Genomic DNA, 24,787 nt, shown 5'->3' on the forward strand with positions numbered 1-24,787 from the left:
CGCAACAGCCACAAGCTTTCTTTTACAATGGAGTTGACTTAGCCTTGCTATTTCTTTCAACTGAAATGTGGTCTTTGGGACTTTGTCAAGAGATAAAGTTTCTGAGTGGAACTCAGCATCACAAAGCAGCTAGATGTGGGAGCATCTGTCTTGTGAGTGTGACTCTTCGGGCTTAGCGCTCTTTATTGTACTATTAGTGTAAGAGCACAGACAGGCATTTAATGGGATTGAATGCAATTAGTGTCAGAACATATATGGATATCTTTAATTTGGAAGAACATATGCACTCAGACTTTAGGTTACTTCAAGACTTGAAAATTTATTTATCATTCAAAAGTAATCAAGTCGCTGTGGGCTGAGCCTGTAAAGAGAACACACAGAGTATACTTCGTCAGTGTTGCTAATGGAATTTAAATTGATACGTGTGTTAATAGCTGTGAACATCTCCATGTTTTCTCTGTGAACGTGCCTACAGAAGGCGTTAGAATATGTATTCCTCTCCCTAGGGGAGACGCTGCAATTGTAGCAAAGCTGATATTTCTAAAGCTTATTGTCGTGAATTGATTCTTGTTTTTGCTCTCACAGAAGGGCGCAAAGGAAGTTATTTTTTCTGAGAGCAGCAGCCAGAGCTCTTACTTCTTTTTTCCAGTCCAGGCCAGATCCGGGCAGATAATTTCCCGCCTCTCGTTGGCAATTCAGGTCACCCAAGTGTTTTTGGAAACATGGAATGTGAACTCTCCCACACGGCCAATGGGAGGATAAATACATCTGACCCTTCTGCGAGGCAATTTTCCTGCAAGTTTCAAAACAGAATTTCCTTTGATGTTCATATTCTATAATAGGTGAAATTAATAGGAATTGAATGACAGTAAGGAAATAAATTTATTTGGGAGTTTTAGCTATTTTCATTAATAGTGAAAAAACTGGAAGTATCCTAAATGGTCTAAAAAATTGTGAACAATTAAATCGAAGAGCTAATCAATACTGCCATTGGTAATGAGGCTTTTAAGCTAGGTAAAGTGGTTCACATCTGCAGTCCCAGCTATCGGGAGGTTAAGGCAGGAGGATTATCCTGAGTTGGAGGGCAGAGTTGGCTACAGAGTGAGACACTGTCCCACCCCCTACCCCAAAACAAGCAGAGGAAGAAGAAAATGTTTTTAAAGCATGTAAGGTGAATCTATTTCTTTCTCTGAACCTAGATATCTGTAGAAAGGGAATGGAAAGAAACGGCGAACAGAAGATAGCTTCTTCCCAGAGGGGCCGTTACTAGAGATGCTGTAGTTGTTTTATTAGTAGTATCATAATGACAGCTCTCAATGTTATTTAAATACATTTAAATGCATATTACAAGTTCACAGAGATTCATGGTTAACATTTGAAACACCCACCATTTGTGTTCGTGGCTATCATATAGGTGCACATTAGAACTATGACTTTGGTCCCCTCCTACTGGTGGTCATTCGCCTCATTGTCCCTGGGCAGTGTTTTCCTCTGTTGCTTTATGATGCCTGGTCACCCATCCGATAGCCAGCCTGATGTCCACGTAATTGGGTTCTATGTGGAAAGAGAACACATGTGCAAGGAGATTCCAAGGATAGCTTCTCGTCACATTCTTTCCCCTTCAGGCTACCGTAGGCTTCCTGTCTTTAGCGCAGTCACGTAGAGGTTAATTCTGCAGACAGAAATCATGCCGTGTCCATTTGTCCAGTGCCCTGTTGAAATGAGAAGTGGTGACTGTGTTTTTGGTCAGGGCCAAAGAATAGAGCTTAAATCTTTGAAGAGAGGTATGAGTGGTGTGTGTGTGTGTGTGTGTGTGTGTGTGTGTGTGAGTGTGTGTGTGTGTGTGTGTGTGTGTGTGTGTGTGTGAGAGAGTGTGAGTGAGTGTGTGTGTGTGTGTGTGTGTGTGTGAGAGAGAGTGTGAGTGAGTGTGTGTGTGTATGCGTGTGTGTGTGTGTGTGTGTGAGTGTGTGTGTGTGTGTGTGTGTGTGTGTGTGTGTGTGTGTTTGGCTGTTGTTGTTGTTGTGGGTGGTGATGGTTGGGGATTATCACTCTTTTGTCTATTTGCCCCAAACTTATATTCATTTGCCTGTTTTTCCTTACTTTATCTCTGTGCTTATATTTCTTTTTTCCCCCTCACTTATATTTCTTTACCCATACCACACTAATCATCGTACGTGCAAGAATAAAAACTATGATTTTTCATGCTTCTCGTTTTAATCAGGGGGTGGGGGATGGCACAGAAGGAGGATGGCTCTGCTTCCCATGCTGGCCTGCCCCCTTGGTTTCAGACACAGGACCAAGGGCACAGCCTGAGATCGATGAGCGTGCAGATCCGAGGGTGTGGCTGAGTGCTGACAGCAAAAAGGAAGCACAGCTCCGGCTCAGAGCCTCGCTGTGAGAAGCACTTCAGTTGCACGAGGGACCCGTTCGTGGATCTTTGCCTTTGTGCATGCATTGCGTGTTCAGGATAGTCCCTCACAGCCATGCCAGAGGTTAGCCTGGTATAGGAGACCCCTCACAGGTACCCCCAGAAGCTAGCCTAATCTACCGAACCCCTTATAGGTGCTTCCAGGGGCTAGCCTAATCTACACAAGTCTACACCGGTGCTCCCAGAGGCTAGCCTAATATACAAAATCCCCTACAGGTGCTCTTTGGGGCTATCCTAATCTACAAAATCCCACACAGGTGCTCCCCAGAGGCTAGCCTGCTATGAATCCCTTAGTGGTGCTCCTAGAGGCTTGCCTTACTGGTGAGGTTAGATCTGTCAGTTGATAATATATTAACTACCACATTCTATATGTTGAGCTTTACATTTTTGCATTAATGAGCATGATTATAAATTATAAGCCAACAGATATATCTTAGATTGTTTTATTTGGTTAAAATATATGTGGGAATTACATTTTTTAGTCAGAGTATTTCATTCCCAAGTCTGATTACCTGAGACCCCTTCTGTATTTATACTTGGTAGACATCACATTTAGAGACACTCATAACTAGAAAGCAGTGAGTTCCGGGTAGCAGTGAGTTTCTGTGAAGGAAAATTTGCTGCTGTCAGGCTGGCAGATTCAAGTCTCTCGGGTTCAGGACCACTTTTACTTTCGGTGGACAGCTTCTGGTTCTAGCTTGTGGATTTTATATATAGACACATGACTGCACTGTGAATTGTTTACTTTCTTGTATGTAGTGTGCATGCATGTGTGAATGTGTATATATGTGGGTGCATACGTGTATGAGGACGGAGATACACAACTGTGCACAGTTGAGTATGTTGAGGCCAGAGGTTGGGCTTAGGTGTCTTCCTTGACCATTTCTACCTTAGAGGCTGAGGCTCAGTGTGAACCGAGAGCTTACCAATTTGGCTAGCATAGCTACCTAGCTTGCCCCAGGGCTTCCATCTCTGCCTTCTAAGTACAGGATTACAGGAAGGCCATTAAACCCACCTAACATGTATGTGTCCACTGGGGATAGGAAATCTGGTTTTTGTGCTCATACAAAAAGTGCTTCACCTGCTGAGCCATCTCTTCATCCCTGAGTTGTTTCTTTTTGTGTAAATTGTTGGTGACTTCTTCAGATATTTCAATAGAAGCAACAGTTTTGAGAGTACAAATTAGATAATGTATAATATTATGTACATATTTCTAGATAACATTTCACCCACCACTGCTATTGCTTCTTGTTCTTCTTGCTCTTCTTATTCCTCCTCTTCTTCATCTCCTTCTTTTTCTTGTCATTCTTCCTCCTCCTCTTCTTCTCCTTTTTCCTTCTCCTCTTTCTCCTCCTCCAAGCAATGTCCTCTCTAAGGTTTGACAACAATGTGTTTTTTACATATTGCAATGGTAGAGATTTCATGCTGAGTAGTTAGTATTTATTGACTTTGCTGAGCAATTAGATAGTACACACTGTATTAATCTTCATCCATTGAGAAGCCAACACTCAAATGGAAATACATGTACGGAGATTTTTTTTTTTTGAGTGAAACATTTTTCCTCTTCCCACATAGGGAAGATGGTGATGGGGATAGACAGGGCCTCAAATAAGACAGACACTTAAGCTAGGCCTATCAGTACGCATCTATATCTGTAGCTGCTCAGGAGGCTGAGGGAGGAATGCCATGGGTTTAAGGCCTGCCTAAGCTTCATAGTAAGTTCAAAGCAAACCTGTGCATCTCAATGAACCTCTTAAGAAAGAACTGATCACGTAGCTCAGTGATCGAGTACTTCTCTAGCATAATGGATCCTGGGTTCAATCCCTGGTAATATGAGAGGGTGGGAGAGAGATATGTTTGTGCATACTAGACTATTAAATGTTTGTGCAATGGAGTACATTCAATGTAGCCGTGGGAAGATGAAAACAAGTGTATTTTTTACAGAGATGGAGTTTCTAGGCTAATTCCATAATATTTTATCACATTATTGATGTCCCTGTGTTCAGACACTATGGCGAAGGTATGGGTTAAATTGACTGTGAGGCCTTACATGGTTTTCAGATAGCATGGTCACCAGAGAATGTGGCACCCATTTAAAAATTATCTGCTGGGATTTGCTTAGGAAGCTAGATTCTTAGCATTTCCAGGCTTTAAGAATAAAGCAAAGAAACACACACACAAAAAAAAGACTTAGGGGGAAAAAAGATGATGCTTTAAGGCCATATTTAGAAACTACCTTGAATGCAGTGCCTATATATAGTAACCCTCTTTTGAGAAAAATAGCTCTTGGCCTTTGTTGTACATTGTGGGTCAGAAGTCTTCCTGAACATCAAGAGGGTGAGCTACAAAGATACATGGATCTGTACGACCAAGTTGGTCTTCTAGAAGCTCGGAGGTAGCCCTTATTACAAGGACTAAAACCATGGTGTTCAATTATTTTTCAACATCAAAGAGCATGGCATGACATGCTGCCCTAGAGTGCCTGACCTGGTTACCTCCTTGTTGGCTGTTAAGTATTGTTATGTGTTCTGGCAGAGCACAGATGTCCTCCCTTCTAGGCAGACCTATATATTTTTTTCAAAGCCCAGCATTATGTTGTTTTAAGTCCTGCCTATTGGATATTAGGTTTCTGCAAACACGAGGTTAGATGTGGGAAGATTTCAAAGAGTAGTTAGTATTTTTTTTCTGAGTCATCTCTTCAGCTCATTCCCCCTTTCATTGAGTCTGGTGCTCTAGCCTGTGGCATAATGCTATCTGTATTTAGGGTGAATCTTCCCTCGTTAGGTAAACGTCTCAAAATGCACTCACAGACGCAGCCAAAAGTGTGCTTCATTAATTTCCCATGTGTTTCTTAATCAAGTCAAGTTGATGATCAAAATTAACCATCGCGTGCTCTCGGCAGCAGTGTCTGAGGTGCTGATTTCTCTGCATCCCTGCAAACACTTGTGATTGTCCATCACTTTGATTACAGCGGTTCTGGTGCTTGGGAGTGGCATCTCACGGAGTTTCCCACTTGAATCTCTGTGACTGTTAATTACTAACTGCCATCTTTTCATGTGCTTATTATCCATTTACAGACACACACACACACACACACACACACAACAATCACACACGAGAGCTATTCCTTGAAATTTTATGGTTACTTTTAAATTAAACTGTCTGTTATTAAGTTATAAAATGTATGATTTATAAGTATTTTCACTTTCTTTACTTTGAAGCATAAGGTCTTTTGTGTGTGTATGTATGACAGGGTCTCTCCAGGTAACCCAGGCTAGCCCCTAACTTCTGATCTTCCTGCCTCATTACCGGCATGTGATATATGTAGCTGAAAGTTAAAATGGTGATCCTTACCATCAATCCAATGATCCTAGCTTCTTTTTTTTTTTCTGGTAAATTTTTATTGTAGGCTATTGTGAGACTGTGTCCTCTGTGCATGACATGGTTGTTGTTGTTTTAAAATTAGAATAGTTACAATTAGTCCCACAAGTCCTGCACATGATAGGACCTCCCGACATGCTGTGAAGCTTCTCACAAGATGGCCCTTAAAGCCCTCCGGGTTTATAAGCAGTCAATATTTGCTGGGAGACATGGGGGCGACAAAGAACTCTCTTCAGTGCAGTAGCCGCGCATTAGCTGCCTATTCTCCTGCTGGTAACTCTTTATCCACGATCCTGTGTGACACGAGTTAAAGCCACTGGGTCAGCAAGACTTGAGGGAAACCATATCTTTTGTCTTTCATTGATTGGTGTCCTATCTGGGATGAATAGAAGTTTGTTCATGTCCCCCAGGAAAGGTCTTACAACAGTGGTTGGCTCTACCAAGTTAAGGTTTTTGTTAACCAATGGCTGTTATATTTCACAAATATATCTTATTGCGTATACATGCAACCTTCCCTTTAACAGGACAAAACCGATTACAGCAGATGTAGATGAAGAAGCAGACAACAGTCCCATGTCTCTGAATATTGAGAGCATGATTTGTGAAAGGTGTCATTTTGCCATTATTTGAACATCCCATAGAGACAAAACAGTCTAGCCTATCATCTGTCTAAACTATATGGGCTAACTCAGGCTTGAAACATGGAAGAGAACATTCCATCTTGCTGGCCCTCCTTACCCTTCCCATGATGCAGTGTTTATTGACCTGTATGAAGGTCTCCTGTGGGCTGTCTCAGACTGTCCCAGTGGCAAAGCCTATAGCAACACCCGAGGACAGAGTGCCACAGCAAGTACTGTTATGCCTGCATATGCAAAGCAACTTGCAAGGGGGGGGGGTAAAAATAGATTATTTTGGATTCATTGTTTCTGTATTTAATCTAGTAAACATCAAGGTGAAAACCATCATGCAAAGAAATAGAAGTTTCTTGTTTGTATAAAGAAGTTTCCATGGTCTTTCCTCTTTCCAGGCCCCTGATGATTGTCACTCAGAAGATCACGACGTTGGCTTTCCAAGTTCATGATGGTGAGAAAACAATTTTCCTTTTGGTTCTCAGAGCCATCCAGGCATCTGGAGCTCCCGTGCATGTATTTCACACACAGTCCAAGCTTTATGTGAGCACTGCAGGACTCCTTAGTCACAGCCTCCACCGTCCCAGCCAACACTCCCCATGTCCTTATGGAATCCACCGCCTTCATTCGATAAAATGTTTGCTCCAAGAACAGTGGGTTTTTGTTTACATTTTAAAGTTAATTCATGATGCCCTCTGGCCTTTTCCTAAATTTATTAAGACAACAGCTTCCCTTTTGCTTCGATTTCATCTCTGAAGAACTTAGAGGGTAGTAAAATATTTAACAGCATTGGTTTTTAATGCTAGGGTTTTAGCCTCGTTAGGGGAAGCTGTGTGCTTGGGAAAATCATCTGATAAGATTAGCCTGTCCTATAAAAGTCTGGGAGAAGGAGGAGTCTTTTGTGTGTGTAAAACTGAACCCTTCCCCCCAGCCCCCCACTTAGGTTCTTGCTAACAATGGCCAGAACAGGTGACTTACGTCCTTAGCGTGAGTTTTCAGAGAATGGAGGAGGACTTTGAGCCAGATGGAAGATTTTAATACAGGGTTAAGAGGTTCAGTGGGCAGGTACCCCGAGGGTTTGAGCTGCTCTGGGGCTGATGTCAACTGTTGACATGTCTTTAGAGTAGACTGGTTGAAAAGATTTCTCTCCAACATCTAGTTTCCTTGTTTTACTTAAAGCATGGGAACAGATTGCACTTCATTTGACCCAGTGCATTTCGTTCATACCTGGGGCTTTAGCTATTCTGCAAAGAGCTGGGTCATTCCATAGCTAGAATGGGGTGTCCTCCATAGCTAGAATGAGGCTCTTTTTTATAGAGCCACCAACCATCCTGATTTGTTCTGTGCTCAGATACATCCCCAAATATGACTTTCATTGTCACAGGAAGTCTCAGAAAAATGGAAACCTTGTCTGGCAGTGGCTGCCAGAAATCTCTAATCGATGGCCCATAGGCCTGAGAAAGCTCAGGACAGCTTTGAAGATAGCCCTCCCTCAAATTATAAACTTATGTAAAATGTTATAGGATTTTCTGGTGGGGGGGTGGGTAGAGGCAGGCAGGGTGGGGGTTAGCTATGCTATTCTGTTCTTGAGTATAAACCATATACATGACAACTTTGTGTCACCCTGTCAAGAGGTTGGACATGCTACCAGTGTAGACTAACAGAGTAACACAACTAGTAGTCAAGATCAGTTCAGTTCTACAAATTGCCATGCACATGTCCTTATTGAGCTCTCAAAGAAGTGAAATGGGTTTAATTGGTCTCTCTCTCTCTGCCTCTCTGTTTCTCTCTGTCTGTCTCTCTGCCTGTGTCTCTGTGTGTCTGTCTCTCTGTCTGTTTATCTCTCTGTCTCTGTCTCTGTCTCTGTCTGTCTGTCTGTCTGTCTGTCTCTCTCTCTCTCTCTCTCTCTCTCTCTCTCTCTCTCTCTCTGTGTGTGTGTGTGTGTGTGTGTGTGTGTGTGTGTGTGTAGACACGGCTTTAATGTGTATCCCAGCTCAGTCTTGAACTTAGACTCCTTCTTCCTTTTTTTGGACACTACCTCCTCCTCCTCCTCTTCCCCTTCTTCCTCTTCCTCCTCCTTCTTTTAATTTTTAAATAGACTTTGGGCCTAAATTTACATTTTAAAGTACTCTTCCTTCACCACATTTCCTGGAGTATTCCTAACATGGAGTAAACTGTTTATTTACTTTTGCCACCCCCACTTGAGTGTGGGACAAATGAGGGAATTCCAGAAACACTCTGTCTTTTCTTAGGCATTTTCTTTTGACAGGATCTTATTATGTCTCCTAGCTGGCTTGAAATTTGATCCCCCTGTCTCTGCCTTCCATATGCTATGATTACAGGCCTGATCGACCACACATAGTTTTAGTGCGTTGTGGAATTGCCTTCATGAGGAGGGCTGCAGATTCAGGGCCAGCTTGGGCTAAATAGTGAAATCTTCTTTCACAAAAACAAGACAGCAGAAAAGCATGCGAAGATCCTACTTTAGTTAGTGTGTGTGCGTCGTCAGGAGGCAGAGTGGGGTGGATGCATGATGGTACCCAGCTCACTTTTATTAAGCCCCAGAACCTAGCCCTTGTAGTGGTGCTGCCTACAGTGAAGGCGGGGGTTTCCCACCTCACTTTAGCCACTTCTGGATAATCCCTCCCAGGCACACCCAGAGGCTGATCTCCTAGGTCATTCGGGGTCCTGTCCGTTGACAGTCACTGTTAATCATCACATTGTGTTTCCCACTGGGAATCATGAGGGAGACATTTGAATTGGTTCAGCTCACGAAAGGCACTCTCAAAGCTGCTAGAGCAATGACATCCTGCCATGTGGTACGGAAAGGGCAGAATTCTCTGGAGCTAATATCCTACTAGCTTGAATAACCTTGAATGTTCCCATGTTCATACAAACCTATGGAGACATTCCTTCTTCACATGAAGTCATGGATAACTGATCCAGGATAACTACACCTGTCATGAGGATGGAATCTGGGGCCTTATGTGTACTCAGTTCACTGCCTTCCTCCTGTAGGGCTTTTGGAAATGAAAACCAGGAGTTCTTTATAGCAAAAATAATTGGCTTTTTCCAACTGAGCTTGGGTAGCCTCTTTTAGGATCAGTTTTTTATTTCCCTAATTTCATTTTCCTAGGATTGGGTCGAAAAGCTGAAGACCTTTCTGCTGAGCAACACCGACTTGCTGTGAAGTAAGTTAGCAATGTAATTAGCAATACATTCTCAAGCCCTTTGCATGTGTCCAGGGCAGTACTTCTCAATTCTCCTAACACCGTGACCCTTTAATACAGTTACTCATCTTGTGGTGACTCCCGACCATAAAATTATTTTCATTCCTACTTCATAACTGTAATTTTGCTACTGTTATGACTTGTAATGTAAATATCTGATATGCAGGATATCTGATGTGCAGCCCACAAATTCGTGATTCACAGCTTGAGAACCACTGGTCTAGAGTTTCCTCATTTTAATAAATACTCACATATCAATTCCATTATATGGATATGATATTACTATTGAATCTGCTATTGATGGGCACTTCTCTGTTGACTAATCCTTGCCTTTGCACAACATAAAGCAATGGCTAACGTTGGCTATAGAGCTTCTGTGTATGTTTGGGACTCCTGTAGGCCAGAGGTCAAGGGCAGATGAATCTCGAATCTAATTTGGTCCATCCTTTCCCAGGATGTGTGTGTCTACTCCAGAATTATTTTTAATGTCTGGGGCCTTTGAGAAATAGTAATTACCAATTCATCTAATGTGATTAGGTCTCTAGCACAGGGAAAAATAGGAATTAGGCCAGAAGAGAATCCAGGTTGGGGAGTTAGCGGGATTCTGAAGTTGGTCTTTGGCTAGTGTGGATGGAGAGGGGAGTGGGAATGGTGATGGAGAGAAGGGCGGGGGCATCCTGAAGAATCAGGAGAGAAACACTGATGGGGCCAGGCAGTGGTAGCGCACACCTTTAATCCCAACGCTTGGGAGCCAGAGGCGGGCGGATTTCTGAGTTCAAGGCCAGCCTGGTCTACAGAGTGAGTTCCAGGACATCCAGGGCTACACACAGAGAAACCCTGCCTTGAAAAACCAAAAAGAAAAAGAAAAGAAAAGAAAAGAAAAGAAAAGAAAAGAAAAAGAAAAGAAAAGAAAAGAGAGGAGAGGGAGAAGAGAGGGAGAGGGAGAGGGGAGAGGGAGAGGGGAGGGGAGAGGGAGAGGGAGAGGGGAGAGAGAGAGAGGGAGAGAGAGAGAAAGAAAGAAAGAAAGAAAGAAAGAAAGAAAGAAAGAAAGAAAGAAAGAAAGAAAGAAAGAAAACACTGATGGGGGACGAAAGCACCATTGGAGTGGCTCACCAAGAGCCACAGCTGCAGGATACAACCCCACCAAAGGGTGCTGAGAGCTTGCTGGCATCCCTGTGGAGTCCCGGGTGGTACCTTTACCACAGAATTGAGACTTGGAAACAGTTGTGCAGGAAGAACTGGAGGGTTCTCATGCACCCAGTCTTCAGCTCAGTCCTGTGTGGCTACTAACAGCTTAAGGCAGAGTCTGACGAACTAATGAGTGCCGGTGTTTCAAGTGACCCCTCTCTACAACGATTCCCTACCACGGTATTAAGGGAACCACATGCTCTTGAAGCATCCAGCAGAACCGTGCACTCCAGGTTTGCCCTGCTATTGTTTTTAGGACCTAGACACCAAAGCAGTCAACAGATTGCACGGCTGGTTTTGTGTGGCTTCCAAGTGGAAGCAGGTTGGGTCCTCCCACCATTTCCTTTGTATTTGTGTTGGCAGTGGGGAGAGAATTCCCCTAGTCCAGAGCATCTCAGCAAATGACATTAGGTCAAATTCTCACCCTGCCGTTGTCTGTTCCTCTGCTTTGTGATGCAAGAAGACAGAGGTGATGAGAAAAGAGCCTCCGAATAACCTTTGCGTGAGATGCCTCTTCCCTCAGAGTTCATGGTCCTCACCAGCCTAGGGAGACATGAAACTGTGAGCATCTCAATAAACCTCCCTCATCCGTGGTAACTGTCTCACAGATGTCTCTCTTAGATGGATCTTACAGAAAGCAGAAGTGCAGTCAAGTATCCGGGCATGTTCTGAAGGAGAACTGAACGTGGATGAAGAGTCTAGTTTCACATCTTGCTTCTGTCCACAGAGCGAAGCCCTCGCTTCTGGAATACTTAAGCTACCATCTCAACTTTATGAGTGTCATAGCCGGCCCTTGCAACAATTTCAAGGACTACGTAGCCTTCATCGAAGGGAGACATATACACATGAAGTTGCTGGAAGTGAACTGGACGCAAAGGGGTTTCCAGAGTTTGCCAGAGCCTTCTCCCATGGTGAGTTTTTAGTACTCAGTGTGTTTCTGGGTGGCGGTGGGGGAGATCAGAGAATGGTTTTCTCTTTCAGGGCTGACCCTTGCTACAACTCATTTTAATTAAAAAGTTGTAGCTGGCGGTGTTGCTTGGTGATAGAGCACTTGCGTTAGCATGCACGAGTTCCTAAGTTTGATCCCCAGAACAGAAAAAAAGAAAACAGAGGGGCTGGAGGCTTTACTCACAGGCTAAGAGCACTGGCTGTTCTTCCAGAGGTTCTGGCTTAAATTCCCAGCAACCACATGGTGGCGCTTAACCATCTATAATGAGATCTGGTGCCCTCTTCTGGTGTGCAGGCATACATGCAGACAGAACACTGTATACGCAATAAATAAATCTTTTTTTTTTAAAGATGTATTTATTATTATACATAGGTACACTGTAGCTGATTTCAGACACACCAGAAGAGGGCGTCAGATCTCATTATGGGTGGTTGTGAGCCACCATGTGGTTGCTGGGATTTGAACTCAGGACCTTCTGAAGAGCAGTCAGTGCTCTTACCCACTGAGCCATCTCGCCAGCCCTAAATAAATCTTAAAACAAAAAAACAGTAAACAGCAGTAACCAAATGTCAAATAGCTTAGTAGAAAGCATGTCCAGTCACCCACCCTCTTTGCTTAAAATTGAATATAGGCAATTACTTAGGTTGTTCTCAGTTCCTTGTCATGTCCGCTCACTTATGCCCCAGTCCCTTCCGGGCAGGATTCCATTGCTGAGCCGACTCAAGGGCACCCATTCCTAGGAAGTTGGAAACTACAGACATGTAGAATGACGTTTCCCGGGAGGTCAGAGGAGCTGGGCAAAATGACTGAATCCTGATATTGAAACTCAGCACCTCTTAACTCTGGATATTCTAGTTTGTGTCTCTGTTGCTGTGATAAACCATGATCAAAAACACCTAGAGGAGGAAAGGGCTGATTTAGCTTACAGGTTATAGGCCTGTGAGAAGCCAGAGCAGAAGCTGTAGGCAAAAAGGAAGAACTGCTTAGTGGCTTGATTGTAGGCTCAGGCTTAGCTACCTCTCTTCTACAGTCCAGCCCAACTGCCCAGTGGCTCTGGGCCCTCTTACATCAGTTAGCAATTAGGTAAACGCCCCATAGACATGCCATAGGGCAATCTGGGGGGAAGCATTTCATCAACTGAGCTTCCTTCTTCCCTGGTGACTGTAGGTTTGTGTCAAAGTGACAGCTGAAGCTAACAATGACACTAGATTTAACATTTGAGTCATCTTCGGAAGCTAACGTCACCCACTGTCTGCCCAGGTGTTCCGTCTCAGGTGTTCAGTTACCTGCACAGGGTCCATTATACCAGAAGCCTCTCCCATCTGACTGGTGACGCAAGCGTGGCTCTCTGGCCATGATGCCCTGGAATGGTATCCATTTCCCTTGTGTTTTGGATAACAGCTCTACCTAACTTATGTTGGTAGGAATACAAAAAAATGCTTTCAGATATGTCCCATGTTTACAGTGAAAACTTACAGTCCTCAAGTGTTACATGCGTGCTCTGCATATAAATGCACCACCTAACCTAATCCTATCAGATTTGTGTCTCGAGGCAGGAAATCCACACCTGTTGCCCTTCCTTCTAGGGAAGTAATTGCTGACAGTGTTCTTTAGGTTCTTCATACCTGAGTAGTTACATGGGTTTCTCTCCCCCACCCCCGTTTCTAGGGAGCTGTGATACAGAAGTTGTGTGTGACCTTGATGTCTCTCCTGTTGTTTTTGACGCTCTCCAAGTCCTTTCCCGTCACCTTCCTTATTGATGACTGGTTTGTACATAAGGCCAACTTTCTGAGTCGTCTCTGGTACTTATATGTCGTCATGCAAGCCGCAAAGCCCAAGTATTACTTTGCGTGGACATTAGGTAAGTTTGATGGAGTGGCCCTAAATGAATGAGGAGCGTCGTGGTCCTCTGTATTCTGGAATAGCCAGAATACCAGTTGTATCATTGACTCGTTCTAAAGTCCGATCCTTCACGGGTGGCTGGGAAGCCAGTGCTAATTTTAGTCTTCAACGTTGCGCTCCTCTCTTTCACCCTCCATAACCTGGTTATCAGTGAGAAGCGGGTACCTGGGCTGTTGTTTAAACCCAGTGCTTGTAGCAGCTTCCAACCACTGAACTTGACCATTGCATGCAGCGAGGTGTTGAGAGAAACTTCCAGCACAGTCTGGCTTGCTTTTCATTTTCCAGGTTGTATGCATGCAGGATGAGTTTTATTAGCACATATCGCAGTTCAGGTTGCTCATGGTGACAGGGATGCCTCGGAAGGATGCTGAGTTCAACTTTTCCTCTTTATGGCGGAAAGTTCCACCTCATTGTTTTTTTTAATCACACTTCTTTTTTTCTGCTGGGGAGTGCTGGCCAATCTCAAGGTTTTATATTGTTCCTTTGAAAGAATTTGGGGTGGAGTTGTATAAAGCTTTGCTAAGTAATGAGCCTATGCACTTACAGAGGCTGGTAAAGGATTTTGAATCCACACCGCAGGTTAAGGAATAGCTGCAGATCCTCTTCTTAGTTTGTGTCTTGGGTTGAAAGTTCCTAATTAAAGTTGGCAGATGCAAAATTACTTATTTAAATATTGGTAATATGGAATAGACTATTTTGGCCATTTAGGCATGCAGAACAGCAGTGGCAGGCTTTTCATGACATTATGCTAATGTTGAGAGCCAGCCACTTTGTATTGCCCCAAGCACAAACGTGCCCATTAAGCAATTTTCCCCTGGACAAGGCTATTTCTAATGCAAAAAAAAAATGTATGTATAAGTTCAGTCCAAATGCATTATTTGGCCAGATGCAACACACTTAGAGGTTTTTGTTTTGTTTTGTTTTGTATGTTTTGTTTTGTTTAAGACTGGATCTTACTATCTGGCCTGGAACTCACTCTGTAGACCAGGCTGGCTCAAACTCAGAGATCTACCTGCCTCTGCTGGGACTTAGAGCTGTGAGCTACCACGCCAGCATTAGAGCTGCTTTAGAATTTATGGTGGGCTATGTTTTGTTCCCATTTCTGTTTGGTGTAATTTAGTTGAGTCCTAGGCTTTGTCCTAGGAAATATCTTCTGCATCTCAAGACTGCCATTTTGTGGGGACACAGAACTCTCCATCAGTTGGGCAAGAGGTATCAAGAGCAGCCCCAGTGGCCATAATATGGAGGAAAAATGTTTCAAAAGTCCATTCCCCTCCTTTCTGATTCTGCTGTTGCTTGGGTAGTTAAAAAATGCTGCCTTCTTTGTTTCTGTAGTAGCTAGGCAGTCCTATCTCAAGTAGCTGGGAGTCCGTTTGGATCCTTGCATATATATGTTTTCCCATGCAAAATAGTTAATGCTTTCACTTTGCTCTTCTAACCTGAGTAAGGATGTGTTCAGGCGTTCATCAGTATTGTGCGTGCGTGTGTGCGTGCTTCTGTGAGTGTGTGCATGCGTGCACACATGCATGCTTACCTGGGTGCATGTGTATATGTGTTTATGGAGAGAGGATGGAAGAGAGTGGGCAAGTCTGTTTCTGTTAACTGAGTTCTCTATTTTCACCTGTTTGCTTTCTCTCTTCTTCCCCCCACCCTTCCTGCTCCCACGTTTTATATCTCAGGGATTAAGGGCTGGCTTTGAATTAAATGAGCTCCAGATTTAAGGAGGAAACAAGGCCATTCGGTGGCCTCGTGGGGAGAGTCTGACACAGGTGGGTTGTGCTGACAGGGTCTGGGTGGGAGGGGTGACAGGGGACAGGATGTCTCTGTGCTCAGGAGAACTCCCCAGACTGGAATGTAGCTGTGATTCTTCGGGGCAGCTTTCTCCGTGCACTGAGATGTTTATCTCCCATCCCCTCTGCCCCATCTCTGTTTTCCTGGTTGCATAGTGGAAACACTTTATTAATTTGCACAGCTTCAATTTGAAGTTTTTTTTTTTCCAGTTTTGATTACATGGGCTAGTCTGAAATTAACCTTTGCATTATTTATAAATAAAGAAGCAATGGATAGTCCATCAGGGAATATTTAAATTGCTTAACGGAATAATTGTTTTATCCAGCTCTTTAAAATGCCATTTACATATAATTGATATACTAATAATAAATTATTATAAATTGAATCCTTAAAGCTGGCCTCTCACGGATCTCAGCTGCACTGCGCTATGTAAGGCTTGCTCTCATTACTGTTCCTATTAAATTAGTAAAACTATTTTCTTTGGACTTCACATCCAATCCTGATTCTCTCCAGCTACTTGGTACTAATTAGGGAGGCTCAACTGTAGCGTAGGCTACATTCTAAGGCCCACGAACTCCAAGAAAGGGATATCTAAACAAGTTTGTCTGCCGTAGTAAGTTACGCCATGCATGGAGAAAGGGAAGCTGGCTTGGGGTTATGAGTCAGAACCTCACTCTGGCTGCTCTGAGCCATGATGGAATCTCAGATAAACTTCTGCAGAAAGCACTGTGCAGAACAGGGAATCCTGACTCTCCAAATAGGGTGATTCTGGGAATTAGTCATCTTGAAAAGGAGCTCTTAAGCCTTTAGGATGTGGAATCCGTTCTGACCTACACATTCAGTACTGCCTACCCTGGAATTGTCTGCACATTGAACAACCATCGCTAGCCTCAGTCCCTCTGCATCTGCATTAGCAGAGTCCATTACAATAAAAATGGCCACCACCCTCTCTTGAGTGCTTCCTCAGATGGGCCCTGTACTGTGTACTTTATATACACCGCAACAGCTCTTTAACCTGGGCACCATTGTTATATCCATTTTACTCTTAGAGGACAGGTTTCTAGAAGTTTGTGTCCTCCTTTAGCTTTTGTATTCCTATACTGCTGAGCCTACCTTACTGTCCCTCCTAACACAGCTGGGAGAGTAAATAAGAAATACTCGTAAGGTGTTGGGTACTGAGACCCAGAAAAGTATGCGAAGTCTCATCTTGATGGCCAGTTTGCTGGCATTGAGGAGCACATAGGCTATTGGTAAAGCACACTTCTAGATGTGAATGTAAGGGAATTTGCAGGGAGGAAATTCCAGTCCTGTGTGGCAGCAGCACCACACATTGGCTGAGGGCTCTGGGATGGGAAAGAATGAGGGAGAAGAAGAAAGATGGGGACACAGGCATTTTTGCTCTTTTTGCTTCCTGAGCGCCATGATGTGACATGCTGTCACACACACACACACACACACACACACACACACACACACACACACACATCCCTTCCCTATAGTGATGGATTGCAACATCTGGGGCTGTCCTTGCCTTAAGTTGCCTTCTTAGGGTGTCTTGTGAAAGTCTGACTATCGAAGCTGGTGATCACAGGACACATGCATTCAGCTCTGTGTGGTAGGCCCAAGGTGAAGGACATGGGCCGTCTCGCGGTTGACATCAGTCATTTCTCGACTTGGTCTCACATACGAACTATGAGGCTCCGTTTTGGCCATCTGTTTTCTCTACTGAGTTTCCCTTTAGAGGACAGAGGATGACATGGGCTCTGTCCTTTTAAATCCTTCTACGAGAAACCAGATAGTTTTCAACTGAAGCCAAGCCTAAGATAAGCATCATTAAATCATCAACTATGCTAAAAATAGAGGAGATAATAATAGAACTGTGTTCTCTCTCCTTCCTTCTGTTCCCTTTTCTCTCTTTCCCTCTCTCCACCTCTCTCCCTCTTCATCTCCCCCTCTTTCCACCCTCCCACTCTCCCCTTCTCTCCCTCTCCAGCTCCCCCTCTCTCCCTCTCTCTCCCCTTCTCTCCCTCTCTTCTTTCTCCCTCCCTCCCTCTCTTTCCCCCTCTCCCTCCATCCCTCCCTCCTTCCCTCTCTCCTTCTCTCCAGTTTTGCGGATGGCATTCATGGTAAGTGCTAGACAAGTCCTGGACCACTAAGCTCAGAGCCATCCTTTTGAGTGACTGTTCTGAAGACGGGCTCCTCTCCAGTAGGCTTGGAAGGCGGTCTGCATTTGGACTTGAACTTTTATGGGATGATCCTCAAAGATCTCCTTCAGATGTAGAACTCTGAAGCACTGTGATTTAATTAGAATGAGTCACTAATGAGCACTTTCTTGAAGAGCATAATCTAACAGAATTTGGACGATGATGAAGGAGGAAATTAGTCTGTTGGTCTTCATCATAAGTATAGGAGCTTGTCAGGACTCTAGCTGGTTACAAAACACCTCATTAAAGCATTTTGAGGCAAATTGTTCTTTTGGGGGCCATTTTCTTATAGTTTAGTTAAATAAATAAAGATGGAAGCGGAGGCTTTCAGAATGACTCTGTGGAGAAGATAGCTTGCTATTTTCTTTATTTTGGAGAGAAAATTTTCCTGTGTAGTTCAAGCTTCATTCTTGCTGTGCAGCCCAGAATAATCTTGTACTCTGGATCCTTCTGTCTCTGCCTCCTAAGCTCTGCCACAGCACACCGTGGAGGGTGTTGATCCCCGTGTACTGGTGTGGCGTCCATTGCAGCTGGTTCCCAGTTCTCACCTTGGCTTCTCTACCTTGTTATGGGTTTAAAACTTACATTAATTTCATCTTGTGTTAGCCTGTCATCCCCTTGCGTGTAACATGTCCAGGATAAGATCTTGGTTTGTTTCCAGTACTGGGTCTCTCCTGACATAGCACACCTACCCTATAACACCGGAGATGGTTAATGTTGGCAGATAACTTGGTGGGGTTCCAGATAACTTTGGGCACACTCATCTGAGCATGCCTGAAGTCTTTTCCAAGGAGGTTTAACTGAGGTAGGAAGACCCATCCTGAGTGTGAGTGGTACCATGGTCTGGGCTCCTGGATTGGATAAAATGGAGAAAGTGAGTTGAGAGCCAGCATTCTTCTCTCCACCTCCTCACTGAGGGTGCTGTGTGACCAGCGGCCTCGTACCCCTACTGCCATGCCTTCCCCACCATGAGAAAAATAAACCCTTCCTTCCTTAACCTGCCTTGGTCACATCAGTCTTCCATCTTGAGTGATAACTCTTAGCCTCCTGCCACGTCCCCTACTGAGCTTTGCGTCTAAGCAGTGACATGTTGTGGCCTCTTCTCTTCCTCTAGCATCCTCCCAGCTCTGAATCCCGCTGCCATATCTTCATCTCATTTCTCCACTCCTCCTCTATGCGTCTCTGTCCATTTGATGCTCCTCCAGTCTTGTGGCATATAGCAAGCACTCACTTAAAGGCTGAAGAACAAATAAATGAAAACCAAGGTCACCAAACAGCCGAGTTCATAATGAGGCCAGATCCTCTGTCTGTGTGTGTGTGTGGGGGTGGGGGGGTTAGGGGGGAAGGGGACTCGTTTTCCAAGAAAGTACAGAATAGGCTTCCAGTGTTGGAACTAGACAAATGTTTGCACTCTTTTAAACACCTCTGCCTGGATCCTGATGGTTTTTCTTAAAAACTACAGCAGATGCGGTGCACAATGCAGCTGGATTCGGGTTCAATGGCATGGACACGGATGGGAAGTCTCGCTGGGATTTACTATCTAACCTGAACATCTGGAAGATTGAGGTGAGGATATTGTGTTTATGGGGCAAACAGTCACAGCAAATAAAGCAAGCTGTGAGTGTGGGGTTCCCAGAGTCCTTCATCAGGGTGTCTGGGGAAAGCTCTTTCGGGGATGCCTGGCCCCGTACCATCCTCACCATTTGTCTCTTCCTTCTCCTCCTCTTCCTTCTCCTGATTAGTGTCATCTTGTTTTCAGCATACCCACCTCCTTGACACTTGCCATGGGTTCAAGGAAAAATGACATCACAAATTTGAAAAACCAGCTAGGAAAATCTTTCTCTCAAATCCTTGTTCTACCAACTAGAAAGTGGACATACATGCCATTTCCTCATGTTTGCACTTGACCTGGATTCCAGTTCAGAGTGTAGACTCATGTAGCCCATGCCTTTAGAACTAAGCATGCCTAAAGATAACTAAGCTATCTTTCTTTCGGAGCTTTTGTTTTGTTTTGTTTTGTTTGTTTTTGTTTTTTTGGTTTTTGTTGTTGTTGTTGTTGTTGTTTTGTCTTGTTTTTTTTGGAAGCAATTTTAATTCATTTGGGTTTGGAGAACTGTCCCGAAGCACACCTTTTAGGCCACTAGAATAGTGCGTCTTTTCTCCAGTCTTTATGATGGCTAAGATGACAGCTCTGGGTGTGTCTTTGGAGACAGACATGGTTCCCTGTAGACCATGCCATTTCAGTTTGCTTTACGTTATTTACACTTGCACGGACAGAACTCCCAGGTCACAGAGCCCTTTATCCTGTAGCAGTAGAGGAAGGCTAAGCGCACAACATCCAGGCAGCTGCTCAGGTCGACTATCAGTTTTTGATTTCCATCTACGCTAGGGCACACATGAGTCCAGGAAGCCTGGGGGACTGACCATCTTCCACCCACATTTAGTGGAAAGCTGACCAAAGTGACTCTGAGAAAACCTCCACCTTCTTCTGCCTGAGGCCTTTCGCATTTGGAAGGCCTCTAGAGGGAAGCTGGCCTGCCTTTCACCTATCAAAAAATTGTAAGGAGTGTGTTAGAGTCTCCTCTTCCTCTTTCTCTTTTCCCCTCCTTCTCTTTTTCCTTCTCTTCTTCCTCTTCTCTCTCCTCTTCCCCTCCCTTCCTGTACCTTTTTCTTCTCTCTCTTGCCCCTTTCTCTCCCTCTTTCTGCCTCCTTTTCTTCCTCCTCTTTTCTCTGTATCTTCTTCTTCCTCCCTTCTTTCCCCTCCTCCTCACCCCCTTTTTCACTCCTTCCTTTCCCCCTCCCCCATCCTTTCTTCTCCTCCATTTCATCTTTCTCCATCCTCTTCTTCCATTGTTCCCTCCAAAGGTAAATGGGAAGAGTGAAACAGAAGCACTTTGTACCTGTTTCCTAACCGAATTGCATCATATATTCGATTTAACTTCATGTGCGATTTGATGCCTCAGATTGACCAGGTTGCACCAACAGCCCTCCCCCACCCCGCCCCCAGTGTGGGGGAAATGCTACTATTTGGATTCTAGAGAATCCGAGGGCTCCGTAAATCAGAAAGCCCTGGCAAGTATGGTTTAAAAAAATGGCTCAAATTTAGAACTGGTTCTGAGTGAGCCATGACACTTTGTCCCATTACAGTAAACCACTGCTCTGCCAGAAAGTTTGCAGACAGCAGAGCCACCTGCCCCATTCTCGGAAAGCCTTAAGAAGACAGTGCACCTCTCTTCGTTATGCAGATGTCAGGCACGGCCCTGGATAGGGACTTCATTCCCGTGGGGAAATCTGTATATCCCCACTGTGCACCAAAAATCAGAACCCTTTCATTATGAGTATGTGCTTGGGGGTCAAAGGCTGATATTAAGTTTTATAGTTATTCTAAGAGAAAATGAGAATGTTAATTTCCACTGTATTTGGTATGGGGCAAGAACAAAGGAGCAACAAGGAAGTCTGATTTTGTTACAGTGCTCCAAGGCCATGTTTGAAGCATCTATTAGCTGTGTAAATAGAAACAAACTGGATTTAGAAAAACCCAATAAATAATAGATTGCCTGACAACTGTACATCATCCGTTACCTCTTTCCCATTTACCTCGCATCTTTCATATGTGTATCTGATTTCCTCTTGTCTTTTAGTCTGTTATCTATCATTTCTCTAATTATCATCTGTTTATAACTATTTACCTGTCTTAGAGTTTCTATTGCTGTGATAAAACTCCAGGACCACAGGAAGCCTGGGAGGAAGCGGTTTATCCCAGCCTACTCTTCCACATCACAGCCCATCACTGAGGGAAGTCAGGGCAGGAACCTGGAGGCAGGAGCTGAGGCCGAGGAGTGCTGCTTCCTGGCTTGACCACTGGTGATATTTTCACCCTGCTCTCTTATTCATCTCAGGGCCACTTGCCCAGGGATAGCACTGCCCACGGTGGGCTGGACCCCCACTACAACAATCATTAATGAAGGAAGTGACTTATAGACTTACCTACAGATAATCTGTTGGAGGTGTTTTCTCGATTGAAGATCCTCTTCCCAAATAACTCTAACTTATTTCAAGTGGACAAAAGCCTGAGAAGCACATTACCTGTGTACGTCATCAATTGTAATTATTGTGCATCACCTCTCTATTGTCATTTGTTGTCCATCCAGCCTGTGTTCTTTATCATCTGTCTTCCATCTGTATTACCCATCTCACATCTGTCAGGCCGTCTTCTGTCTCTCTTCTTGTTCTGTTTGCTCTACGCTCTCCTTTCAAGCATGTAATCATCAGGTGGATATGTGGCCTCAACAGGCTTCCTTCCTCCCTCCCTCCCTCCCCCTCCCTCCCTCCCTCCCTCCCTCCCTCCCTCCCTCCCTTCCCTTCCTTTCCCTCCCTCCCTTCCTCCTTCTTTCTCTTTCTTTCTTCATTCTTCTCTCACATATTAATCCCTCCCCTCCTCTCACCCCTGCCTCTTTCTCCCTCCCTCCACTACTTCCCCTTCCTTCCCCCACTCTGTAAACAGGGTTTCTTATGGCTGGTTTTCCATGAGGGAAAAGCCACACTTCTTGTTACCCTTTGAATGAGAAAGCACAGTTCATGGCTTATTTGGGACTGCCTTCTTTTGGCAGTTGACTGACTTACCCTGTTTCCTAATGGGTGATATTTCTTTATTTTCTTTTCTGTATTGTGATCCCTTCATGCATGAAGGCTCTTACTATTCCAGGCAAAATTGGATGCAGTTGGGACTGTGCCGCTATTTATAGACATGACTGTAAAAGGCTGACCTAGTTTGCACATGGTTACACAGTACAAAGTTAACAGTTTCACGTAACTCGTCCCCAAAGCCCTACAATCCAGTGACTGACCTTTCTGTGTGATAAATCCCATTTTAGAATAGTTTTTAGTCATTTGACTTCGTTTTTTAGGAAATCAGAGTGGGAGGGGATGGACAGGACCCCCCCCCCTTCAGTTTTGCTCTGATGTAAAAATAAGTTCTGGGCAGATTCAAGTTTCCAAGCCAAAGCTTAACTGCATCTTATAAATGCCAGAAAATGTTACTGCCGGGGGCAGAACAGCTGATTGATGGGACTGTGAGTAATCTCGCTCGGAATCCACACCAGCTCCGAGCAAGGGAAGTCTGGGCAGGACTTTCCGTTGCTTGGGTATTTTTTAAAGCTAATGATAGGTGTTATTTTCTTGTTTTCAGACTGCCACGAGTTTCAAAATGTACTTGGAAAACTGGAATATTCAGACATCTACGTGGCTGAAATGGTAAGGGACACAAGAGGTACTTGATTGCTCCTGGCAGGGATGCGCTTAGGGGCTTCCTAGGTGAGCAGCAGCTACCGTCCAGTCATGCAGCTGCTGACCGCCATGCAGTCTGACACTTTAACGTGCACATCTTGTAAATAAAAGAAGTAGGCACGGTGGCTTGAGAAGACCCTCTGTCTGAGCCCATTGTATCCCATAATGCTCACCACTCTGTTCCACACACTTGTTTATTTCTTCTGGCAATCCTGTGAGACGTCATTAGTTGTATTACCCCATTTAGTAGCCATGGAAAGTGAAAGAGAGGGGCTACATGACATGCCCAAAGTCACAGAGTTTTGAGTGACAGTCACAGGGCCAAAGGTCTGTTCCAAGAACCAGACTTTTGGCCTCTGGGATGTATGGCCTGATTCCCAGGAGAGTCTAGATTTTAGATCTTAAGAAGTCAGTGTGAATGTCCAATCCCTGATGAGAGCTGCTACTGTGCCCAGCCCAAGGTGATTAAGACTGAAAAATGTTAGAGATAAAAGTTTTCACTCATGCAAAATGACACAAAGAATTTTTTTAAAATGCATGTGCCTAGTCCTCATGTTAAAAAGAAATCTTACTGAGAATAGAGTTCTAATCCTGTGTTTTTAATCTCAGTTATATTTCTTTTTTTCTAATGAAAAGAGAAATGGTCTCCTGGATCTGAGCGTATATTAGTTGTGGTGGCTCAGGTCTTTGATCCCAGGCTTGGGGAGGCAGAGACAGGCAGATCTTTGATTTCAAGGCCAGCCTGGTCTACAGAGCCAGCTCCAAGACAGCCAGGGCTATACAGAGAAACCATGTCTTAAAAAAATAATGATGATGATAATAATAATAATAATAACTTTTTAAACATCAGTCACTTTTGAACCATCGGTGATGAATCCATGATAATTGCTTGAATTTTCTGCTTCACTTCCTATTAGGGCACTCTGACTTTTTGCAGTGTATGTTGGCCACCTTTGACTGTGATTGGCAATGCATTGACTTGAGTTTTAGAGAGAAAGCCCCTGTCACTTCCTATCAGTTATTTTAATCAATAAGGTCTCAATGGAATCAGCTAACTTTTCTAGCTTCTCACTGTGTAGTTCCCACATTGAGCATCTACATCTCAGAACATGAAGCGGCAAATGTCCCCATATTGAAGCCTTTGATGCATGATGTCCTATGTGGAAAATTCTACCTCTGACCTCACAGGACAGATGGCAGTCAGAACATCCATGCTACGGCATTGGGTGAAGCTGCATTCCAGCTGTGTATGGAAAGTGTTCATGAGATACAAATGAGCTTTGTGGTTTAGACTTGGGTCTCATCCCCAAGATAACTCATGCAGTTACAAACATCTGAATTCTGTAAAAAGAAAGACAGACAGACAGACAGACAGACAGAAAGAAAAGAAAAGAAAAGAAAAGAAAGGAAGGAAGAAAAGAAAGGAAAGGAAAGGAAAAGAAAAGGAAAGGAAAGAAAAGAAAAGAAAAGAAAAGAAAAAGAAAGAAAAGAAAAGAAAAGAGAAAAGGAAAGAAAAGAAAAGAAAAAGAAAAAGAAAAGAAAAAGAAAAGAGGTCTGACATCGAAAAGGCTTGTCTCGGGCATTTGGGGTAAGGGCTGCTCAGTGTCTATCCTGGTCATTTAAAATCTGACAGGCTTTGAGCAGTTCCTCTAACTAGCACACTAATTTCTCCCTGGAGTTCCAAGATGAAAATGTCCATTAGTCAGATGGCATAAGGGCATGTTGGAAAGATGAATTAATGTTGGCTAAATGAAGGTAATTTCAAAAGATGCACATATGGAGTCCAGGTATTTTGATGC

General features: G+C 44.0%; 1 protein-coding gene and 1 long non-coding RNA gene across 3 annotated transcripts in view; one reads left to right on the forward strand and one right to left on the reverse strand.

Annotated features, from left to right (window-relative positions):
* Window positions 1-24,787, forward strand: part of Mboat1 (membrane bound O-acyltransferase domain containing 1) — a 110,244-nt gene that overhangs the window by 76,349 nt on the left and 9,108 nt on the right. Inside the window, exons 5-10 of one of the 2 annotated variants that reach the window (NM_153546.4) lie at window positions 6,837-6,892; window positions 9,575-9,629; window positions 11,584-11,767; window positions 13,474-13,666; window positions 19,165-19,268; window positions 22,891-22,955. In NM_153546.4, coding sequence (NP_705774.1) covers window positions 6,837-6,892; window positions 9,575-9,629; window positions 11,584-11,767; window positions 13,474-13,666; window positions 19,165-19,268; window positions 22,891-22,955 — 657 coding nt within the window. Of the gene's footprint in view, window positions 1-6,836; window positions 6,893-9,574; window positions 9,630-11,583; window positions 11,768-13,473; window positions 13,667-15,386; window positions 15,466-19,164; window positions 19,269-22,890; window positions 22,956-24,787 lie in introns of those variants that run through there. The other variant, XM_011244305.3, reaches the window with a different exon arrangement.
* Window positions 18,028-22,424, reverse strand: Gm40863. The gene is made up of 3 exons (XR_873198.3): window positions 22,326-22,424; window positions 21,690-21,952; window positions 18,028-18,940 (listed from the first exon to the last, which is right to left on the reverse strand). It is a non-coding gene; the product is annotated as a predicted gene, 40863 (long non-coding RNA).

Source organism: Mus musculus, chromosome 13, assembly GCF_000001635.26.
Source record: "Mus musculus strain C57BL/6J chromosome 13, GRCm38.p6 C57BL/6J".
NCBI lineage: Eukaryota > Metazoa > Chordata > Mammalia > Rodentia > Muridae > Mus > Mus musculus.